Source organism: Centruroides sculpturatus, unplaced genomic scaffold, assembly GCF_000671375.1.
Source record: "Centruroides sculpturatus isolate CEXI.00-Female unplaced genomic scaffold, Cexi_2.0 scaffold883, whole genome shotgun sequence".
Classification (NCBI taxonomy): domain Eukaryota; kingdom Metazoa; phylum Arthropoda; class Arachnida; order Scorpiones; family Buthidae; genus Centruroides; species Centruroides sculpturatus.
In genome coordinates, this window is record NW_019385114.1 from 148,873 (window position 1) to 159,250 (window position 10,378).

At 37.4% G+C, this 10,378-nt stretch overlaps 2 protein-coding genes across 2 annotated transcripts; one reads left to right on the plus strand and one right to left on the minus strand.

The window, feature by feature from the left end:
• The first annotated feature begins 4,141 nt into the window (after positions 1 to 4,141).
• On the plus strand, positions 4,142 to 5,386 carry LOC111634972. Its single transcript, XM_023379821.1, has one exon. The coding sequence runs from the start codon at positions 4,142 to 4,144 to the stop codon at positions 5,384 to 5,386; it is 1,245 nt and encodes a 414-aa protein (XP_023235589.1).
• Positions 5,387 to 6,621: 1,235 nt separating this feature from the next.
• On the minus strand, positions 6,622 to 9,493 carry LOC111634973. The gene is made up of 2 exons (XM_023379822.1): positions 8,128 to 9,493; positions 6,622 to 6,743 (listed from the first exon to the last, which is right to left on the minus strand). The coding sequence occupies exons 1-2, from the start codon at positions 9,491 to 9,493 to the stop codon at positions 6,622 to 6,624; spliced, it is 1,488 nt and encodes a 495-aa protein (XP_023235590.1).
• Between the last annotated feature and the right edge of the window lie 885 nt (positions 9,494 to 10,378).

Below are 10,378 nucleotides of genomic sequence, written 5' to 3' on the forward strand. Positions count from 1 at the left end.
GCGCTGTAGCTGCTTCCTCCTGGAGTTTTTTGCGCACACCATTGCTTCACTTTTATTATAATTGATCGGGAGTTTGTTCTTCTTGCTCCAGTTGCTGACCAGCTCTAGAACCTCATTAGCCTTCTTTTGTAGTATGTTACTATTCTGATGCGCTATCATTATCAGCGTATCGTCAGCAAAACCTTGTGCCTTGATATCTGGGTCCGAGTCAAGGCTGCAAAGCAGGCCATCATATACTAGGTTCCAGAGTCCTGGGCCACTTCTGGAACCCTGCGGGCAGCCTCTGTTAATACTCTTTTCCAGGTTAATTGTATTTGAGTAATAGCCCACAGTCCTATTTTCCAGGTAGCTGTTGGTCAACCTATATATGTTGCTCGGGCAGTTAGTTTGATTCAAACAATGCAATATGGAAGGCCACCATAGGTGGTCGAATGCCTTTAAAAATCAACACTTAGCAGCAAAGCATGTCTATCGCTGTCCCATGCCTGGTTAACAAAATCCTTTACACCCTGTATTGCGTGGATGGCCGAACAGCCAGGGCGGAACCCATATTGGTTCTTATGCTGCAGGTTGTTGCTACTCAAGTGCCAGTTTATTCTGCCAATGAGGAGACCATTCAGGACTTTCCCCATTGTTGGCAACAAGCTGATGGGCCTGTAGTCACATTCCATAGTTGGGTTGTCCACTTTTGGAATAAACTTAACATTTGCCTTCTTCCACAGCTCTGGGAAGTAGCCGTGGTTTAGGCAGGCATTATACAATATCATGAAAGCAATAGGGATTTCTTGAAACGCTGCCTTCACCATTTCTGCAGTGATATTGTCAATGCCCGGCGCTTTCTTGCTGGCCATAGTATTTACCATATGTTTTACTTCTCGAAACGAAAACCAACGATCATCCTTGCTGTTCTGGGGGACAGTGATGTTATTCCTTACTTCCTCATGCATTTCCAGCTCATTGTCTATGCTATCATTTGGGAAATGATTCTCAAGTAGTTTCTCAATATTTGCAAGAATATTATAGGTACCGGTGCCATCCTTCTTAGTGAGATTGGGGATAGTGGCCTTTTTGTTATTCCCAAAGACAATGTGATATGATTGAGACCAGGGATCGTTACAGGTCTCGGTGCAGAATTTCTTCCATGCTCTGGTTCTGGCTTGGTTTATTGCTTTTTTATAGTCTTTTAAGCTTTTGCCATAGGCTTCTTTCTTTTGCTCTTTCTGGTCACTGTTCTCGGCTCGTAGCCATTGCCTGCGCAGCCTCCTGATTTCATGCTTCTTTTGCTCCAACTCATTGCTCCACCAGTGTGTTTTTCTCTTACTCTTAGCCTTATAGGTTGCTGAAGACTTGATTGACTCAGTTATATGTCTTACATAGTGATCAATGTCCGCTGGGCTCACCAAGGAGTGAAAGCTGTACTCTCTCCAGTGAACTGCGAAGAGTTGCCTGAAAGTTTCCCAGTTTGTTATACGACGGCGGGTGTCCTGGATGGTAGTGTTGGGCTGAGTGTTATTGTTAATAGCAGTTAGAATGTAACGATGGTCGCTACAAGACGTGATTGTTAAAGTTTCGCAATTCTCAATATACCTACCCACAGCTGTGGGGGCCAGACAGACATCCGTCCAGCCTTTGGCTCTACTGGTAAAGAATGTAGGATGATCGGTAGTATTTAGCGATATACAGTCAGCCTCGTTCATAAAATCATTTAGTAGTCTTCCACGGCGGTCTTCTTCTTCATGAAACCAAGTTGGGGATTTAGCATTTGCATCCCCTGCTATGATATATTTGTCACTGCTTAAGGAGCGGACAACCTTACTGAGTTCCTCAATGCATTCTGCATCAGAGTCGAATGGAGAGAAATAAATACATATGATGTAATTAATAGCATTAGAATTAATGACTACCGTAGTAATGCGGTCAGAACTCAACTCCGGGATCATAGCCGCATCTATGTCAGTGTTTCTGATAATAACACCACATTTGGGTCTTTGATTACTGTTTCTCTTATTCAAAATTTGCCACTTGCAAAAGCGGGTGATAGTATTATTTACCGTGTATGGCTCCTGAATGAGTATAATATCCACATCCAGGTCATTTGCAGTTTTCATCATAAGGGATGAAGCCGCCTTACTTTTCTGGGTATTTATTTGTAGAATTTGTAGAATATTGGTCGTAGTAGCCATGATGGTGGGGCAGCAGAACCAAGTGTATAATTATTCATATAGAGTTTGCTTTACTATGAGCCTCTTGTAGTATTGCAGTATTGGACACAGTGCAGAAAAAGCATTATGTGCTGCTCTGTACTTTCTTCCCTCTGGTTGATTTTTATTGGCTTTAGTGCAGTTAGTGCACTGCGGCCCGTCGTTCCGATTCGGGCAGTCTTTGTACTTATGTCTCTTCGTGCAGTGACTGCACTGCTCCTGCGAGTCGCAGTCAGCTGCTTTGTGACCATACCCAGTGCACTTGTAGCACCTTAAAACAGGTATATAATCATCCACTATTAGCGTGCCCCACTCATAGCATATCTTTTTAATATTGATTAAAGTATTCCGTACTGCCGGCGTTACGTTGACTATGACATGTCTACAGTCATCCTTCTTTTTTGAGTCAATTGCACTGATGATCCTTGCTTCCTTAAAAAAACTCTCCAGTGTGAATTTCTCATTAATTCTGACCAACTGTTCAACCATCCAACCATCCAACCATCCAGTCATTCCACTGTCATCTGGACATTATCATCCTGTTCTCGACCATATTTCATCCCCTTTTCTTTGCTCTCTCTCTCTTCCTTCATCATCTTTTCCACTTCCAGGTCATATCTCTGAGTGGTACCTGGAGGATCCCTCTCTTTCGTATACTAATGTCTAATGTTCTCGGACAGAAGATACTATTTTTGTAAACATAATATATACAATAAATCAGGAAAATTGTTTTGTAACCGGAGAGAGTTGTCTCTATCAGCAACACTCCCACATACGCTTCAGAACTGCTCAGATATCCTGCTGTTATGCACAGTTTGGCAACCTCACAGTTGTTTGAGAACACTATCACACTGGAAGCAAAAGATGTGTTGCCGGACAGTCTTGCATCAGCACATCGAATTTTGGCCATGGATTACTTGCCCATTCATGAAATGGCTGGCCAAAGAAGCATACACATTGGTCATTTCAAGTCGGACTTTGGCCAAAGTGCAAAATAACTAGCCAATTCAGGAACTAGCTGAAGTTCAGGCTTTGGCCATAATATATACATGTGCCTGGTCCAGTGCTGTAACTAGCCTTTTATGCACCCGGTGTGAGCTTCTGTAACTATGCCCCAAAACTACGACCCAAACTTGGTCCAGGTCATTTCTGCACCTCCCAGGGTCTGTGCTCTGTGGCTGGGCACCACCCTAGTTATGGCACTGGCCTGGTCTTCCCTAAATGGAATTTTTTTTTCTTATGTTAAACATACATATCTAGATGTTTATGAACCTTACAACATCTAATTGTTTAAAACCTGTAAGGACAGGAAAAAAACTCAACAAAAATATAAAGTCAATTGATATAAGTAGTTTGAGTTCAGTAATATTTATTATTTTTTGTTTTCTTGTGTAAATTTTACCGCTAAAGTTTGAAATCCGTTAATGTGCACATTACCTAGCTAATCTGCACATTAACTACAGTGATCCGTTAAAGTTGCTAAAATTGTTCTATTTCTCAAATTACCTAGGTAATAGGCAGAGTATCTAGGTAATCTGCACATTACCTACTAGGCACTCGGTAAAGTGAAAATAAGATTTTTGCTGGAACAACAGCAACGTTTCTGTATGCTTAAATTAACATAATGTTATTTATTTAATTTTCAATATCTAAAGAATCAAGTTAATACAATCAAACAATCAACAAATTAGTTGATTGAATCAATCATCAATCAATTAAAAAAACTTTAATACAAAAATCAAACGGTTTAAAATATTATTACTATTAGGGAAATGAATTTGCAAAACATAGAGACCTACAGTTGAAAGATGCAGAGGACCAACGTTTATTCTTGAAAAGAAATTACATAAGTTTCTCACCTCGCACATCGAGAGTAATGTAGTGTACTTGTAGCACAGGATCCAAAGGAGGTTGTTAATGAAATACAAGATATAATTTTAATGGATAATGAAATTGGAACTGTGATGGACTATGAAAGTTTATACCCGTCTATAAAAATTGAATCATGCAGGTTAGCACTTTTAGATTTCATGCGCAGCAAGAACCCAGAATTGGCATGTTACAATAATGAATTAACAGAAATAGCTAACCTTATTTGTTATGAATCGTTTTTCACCTTTAACGGCCATCAATATAGACAAAAAAGAGGAGTCCCTATGGGAAGTCCCATGTCGGGACTGTTGTGTGAGCTTGTATTAAGAAGATTGGAAAAAAGCGCTCTTTCTGTATTCTTAAATGACATTGTTTACTTTAAAAGATACGTTGACGATGTCTTTGTAATTTGGAAGAATGACAAAAAAATCGATGATTTTATTAGCATGATCAATAACAACGATGATGGCCTCATGCTGAAGATTGAACAAAAAAATGCTTCACAGATACATTTTTTGGATATTGACGTTGAGTTCAAAGAAGGGCACTTGGCCACTAAGGTATACGTAAAACCGACGCATAGCCCTCTGTACATTCCGTCCCACTCTAATGATCCTTACCAGTACAAAGTGGCTGCCTTCCGTGCCCTTATCCAAAGGGCCTTTCTCTATTGCAGTAGTGTGTTGGATAGGCAACAGGAAATTAATAGAGTATTAAATATTGCCAGATCGCTAGGGTACAGGAGAGATATGATAATAACATTGGTAAAAAAATACAAAGTAAACAAAACTAAGGCTCAAAAATGCGATTTCGGCAAAATTACAAAATTCACGTATGATAAAAAGAGAAAAGACATCATGAAGGAAATCGCGGTCCGCAAAAAATCCAAGTTAATTTTCAAGAGGGCTCCTAACCTGTATAAATTATTAAGGAATGACAAAGACAGAGTAGATAAAGAAAAAAGAGCTGGAGTATACAGGATTCCTTATGAAAATCGTGAATTGGACATCAATAAAAATTATATTGGTGTCACTAATAGAAGTTTAGGAGTCAGAATAAAAGAGCATAAGTATAACATCAGCAAGGGATCTAGTGCCACTATACTATCGCAAATGGCGCAAGTTGAAGGCTCAATCGTCAAATGGGACGAAGCAGAAATTATTAAATCGGTACATTCACCGACATTGGCGAATTGCGCAGAAAAAATTGAAATATATAAAAGCAAATTGCATGATTCATGCATCAATTCTAGAGATTCTGAAGGGTTGCCTTCGGCCTGGAAATACTTTATCAAACGATTGGACAAATCTTAATTTATTGCGGCGATTTTAATATTTTTTCGCATAAAGTGCATTTCACTGAATTTCTATATAACGTTTTAATATTTAGTTAACCTATGCTTATTTTTTCGTATACATTTTTTGTTATTTGTAACAATAATTTTTATTTATTTTATTATTCTTTATACATTTATATATAAATTTCGCTCGTTATTTTATTTTATTTGTATTTAAATTTTTGTTCTATTTTATTTATATTCAAATGTTCTTAGCCTGACGATGGCCAACTGATTTGGCTGAAAACGTTTGCTTTACATTAAATTTTTTCTCAGCAAATTAAGGTGTTGTGTTTTTTGATTTATATACTAATGCTGAGTGAGTGTACATCAATTATATTTTTTGCTTTATTTTATCTATTAAATAGCTTCATAATACAGTAGTAAGTTGCCAAATAGAAAATCTATTTTAAAAATCACTTGGTACACTACATGACTATTCTCCATACACCATGAAAGACCTAATACATTGTCTTTCCTCTGCCATTTTCGTCACACTGAACATTCACACCCAGACCACAGTATACATGACCATCACATACAACAGAAGACTAGCCACCCTGAATAATAAAATTTTCAGTTAACTTTCCAAAGAAGTTCCTTGATTTTCATCCTCCTCCAGAACACTAAAAACTGTCCAGACAGGCACCTCCAACTAGGCATATACACTATCCCAGTTACAGATCACAAAACCAACTGCCACTTGGAATATACAGGTGATACAACATGCCCTTTAAACACCTGCCTCAAAGCGTATTGGAATTCCATCCTGAAAGGATCAGCCAACACCACTCGAGCCACCTTTGCCTCTGACCCAACATAGAGGTGCATTTCAAATGTGCATGCCTCATATATAGCTTCACCCAGAAACAACATCTCAGATATTTAGAACATGTAGAAGTTTACAAGGTCACCTGAAAAAATACTACCATTAAATTTCACAATGTGAGCTCCTGCATGGAAAATGTTCTATGAACTGTTAATTTTCTATCCTCTCCTGCTCCCTCCCTTTTTCTTACATCATCTCCCCTCTTGGCACTTGTATGGCAATCCCCCATTGTTTTAACAGGTGCAGGATCATTTATACTGAGGATGCTCATTTAACACAGTGAAAACATTAGTTCTGTTACTTTTTCTGCTGGTGTTTGGTTTCGGTTGCTGCTTTTATCAAGTTTACGCAGTTGTGAGTGGTTGTTTTATTTATTTTAAAGTTTAATGAAAGAAATTACCTTCATTTGTTGGCACTAATTTATTAATTACTTTCTCTCCTTGCAATGGCCAAAGTTTCTTTAATGATTCCTTCAATTCTTTATCTGCCTGATCCATTTCTTCCGCTAAAAAGAACAGAATATATTACTTTAAATTTTTTCATAATGTTTCAATATTTCTAAAATTAATAAAATTTTAAAATGCTTTTAAACTAGCTAAATAAGTCTAACTTACATTCTTACAAACTTAAAACATCTATAAGAATAATTCAAAATATAATACAGTTTCACTTAATATCATCAATAGACCTTGGAAACTGGGACATTAAGTGAAATGATATATAACAAAATCAATATTACCATAGGCTTAATCAGGGGTTGGCGACTTGGCACCCACGGTGTATTTCAGATGCACCCTCTAGAACCAAGTCATGCAAGTGCAAATATATATACTTGTAATTTTATTTAATTTGATTTTGTGTTATTTTATGTATGTACTTTTAATTTTAAGTTTTTATTTATTACATGCATGTATAATATTTATTTTGTATAAATATACATATTTCAAAACAATTATTTTTTTTGTTTATTATAACATCATGATTTTTTCAAAAATTAAACTATGCACCCTTGATAGTTTTTAAACTTTTTATTGCACCATTAGTAACAAAAAGGTTGCCAACTCTTGGGCTAAATGATATAAACAAGATATAATCTAATTAGATTAATATAATTGAATTATACTAATCTAATTATTATTTCTTACCTCATATAGAATCAATTCTACAGTTTGTAAAGAAAATTCAACAATACCTGTAAATAATTTCAAATGTATTTGTATTTTTTCTCAACAACATTATAATAAAACAATGTTAAGTGAGAACCTGCTGTATATTTCTCTTTAAATTTATAATAAACTGTAGTATAAACTTTAAAAACTTTTATAATTCTCTTTCTAACCTGTTACCGGTGCGTCTACTATGTCGTAACGAACCAAAAACGAACCAAAACTAATGTTTTCGAACCCTTATACCAGTTCTTCTTCAGGCTTTTTCAAATCTCTGATGGAAAATGCAGCTCATAAAAAACTTTAAATTCGAAATATGTATGTTCAAATACACGTTTCCCGTTTCCATTGTTGTATGTCATGCGCAGTCGACTCCAAAACGGATATCATAAATTACCATTCATAAACGCTAGCCACGCTGTTGATAACGTAATCTCTTCTTTATAATTGATGCATTGATTATCCTTAAGGTTAGCTAAGTATATGCTGGCCGCCTCTAGCCTCAGATGGCTAGAGGCGGCCAGCATATACTTAGTGTATGGTGTACTTGCCGTGTGGTGCGGATAATTCTGGCTTTCTTAAATTCGGGGTCTATATCCGGATCGGAGGCATATACTGCTAGAGCCGTCGTGTCCCTTCGTTTCTGAATATCCGCAGCGTGTTCTTTGAGTCTAACCTCTAAGGATCATTTGGTGAAGCCCACATACAGAAGGTTTCTATCACATCTGCGATCTATAATTGGTATGCTGTAGACCCCTGACAGCCTATCTTTATCAGGTTGATCTTTTCCATTGGTTAGTATGTTGAATATCAAAGCGCACCTTCTGTAGGCTATACGTATGTGGTTCTTTCTAGCTATTTCTCCATATAGCCGTCTAATATATGGATTATAATTGACTGGAACGATCTTATCCATATCTTGTCGCTCTTCTCTTTGTGGTAGGTCTTGATTTGTGTTTTGATATTCATGCAATAACTTGCGTATAAGCTTGCCGTATCCGTGTTCAGCAGCTATTCGTTGTGTAAGTCTTAGCTCTGCTTGTAGGGCTCGCTCAGTGGAAGTGTGTGTGTGAGCTCTCTTAATTAGGGCCTTAAATGGTGCCACTTTATATTGCGGTGGGTCACATGACCCTACTGGTATGTATATGCCTTTTGTTCCTAACTTACGGTACACCGCCATGTGGATTACCAACTCCTCTACCTTGATGTCAATATCTAGGAAGTGTACATTCGTCTGGTGTGCTTGCTCTATTTCTATGGTTAATCCATACGTATTATTATTCATTGTGTCGACGAAAGCCTTGATGTCCGGAATTTCTTTCCACAATATGATAATATCGTCAACATATCTCTTATGTAAAATGATGTTGTGTAGGTGGTGTGGGAGGACTTTAGCTTCGAGTATTCTAACCACCATCTCGCACAAGTCACCAGATATCGGACTACCCATAGGGATTCCTCTTCCTTGCGTGTACACGCTACCTTTGAATTGGAAGAAGGAATTGTAACACAGTAGATGGGCCATCTCAAAAATTTGCTGGTGTAGAGTATTATTGTTTAGGATAGAGAGTAGTAAATCTCTGATGGCGCAAAAGGCAGGAGGGAGTAGGATTGATGGAAACAGCGACTTGAAATCCAATACTGTGAGAAACTTAGGTGTTACGGTGATCTTTTTGAGGGTATCTATAAGGTCCACAGGGTCCTTCAGCATGTACGGATAATCTTCCAAGTAGGGCATGATAAGCTTGTGGACGAACTTCTCCATTTTATGTGTCGGAGCTCTGGCCTTATCTACAACAGGACGAAGTTGCTGTCCTACTTTGTGGATTTTTGTGAAAGCAAACAACTTCGGTGTATCTGGCGCATCGACTATAATATTTCTCATTTCCAGTCTCTTAGCCAGTTTAGTGGTAGCGAAGCGTTTAACTCTATTCTGTAGCTTATCCACCGTATCCCTTTGCACAATGTCGCATCTGGTATTCTTAATGTGCTCCGATAACAATTGGTCATATGTATTGCGCTTCATGAGTACCATAGCCTTGGACTTATCGGCCCTAACTAACGTGATTCCATTCTGTTTCATCCACATCATAAACGTCTCTCTGATCCTGAATGTTAAAATACAAGATTCTTATGGACTGTAAAGGCAGTATAATATATTTAGATAAATGTAAATTCTCTCTCTCACATATAGATTTAAGTACAGTAATACCTTGACTTACGCGAACCCGGAGTTATGCGATTTTCAAATCTCGTGGATTCGTCTTTTGTTTGAGCAGCATGCAGCTCTTGATTATTCACTCCCCCACACTATTGTTCAGCTTACATGTTCGAACGTGTTGCGCGGAATCGACGCATACTTACAATTTATTTTGTGTTATTTATTTCTGTGTTTGTTATATCTATGGAGACTTGAGAGACTCTATATGGGGATTTCTTGTAACCGTAAATGAATCAGAAGACGAGATAAGATTAACGAGAACATTTATTAGCTTACATACCCCAATTTGTGTAAAATTCAAGTCAGATGACTTGAATTTTACACAAATTGTGGAATTATATACCGACTTACGCAGTTATCGCTCGGTCCCACCTATCGCGTAAGTTCGGGGTATCACTGTAGATAGTTGAATATTCTCTTTTAAGATAGGTTCAGAATCATTTAGTTGTAATCCCTTATATTCTGATATTATTGTAATATTTTTTTTTATTCCATTAAATATTTTGTTTGTTACTTTAATATGGTCTCTTCAATGATTAAAATCTATGCCTATGTCCTCACCAAGTACTTGCGTACTTTAATCCACCTGTAAACGAAATTCATCATTTACAGGTGGATTAAATTGATTAAGTGGTGTCAGAAAAACAACCACCAGGAGATCTTACAAACTCCTGGTCTACATTAAAATCTTAGGAAGTCATCCAATAACGTTTAGAGATCGGATTTTGCAATCCGTGCCAATTAAGTGGTACA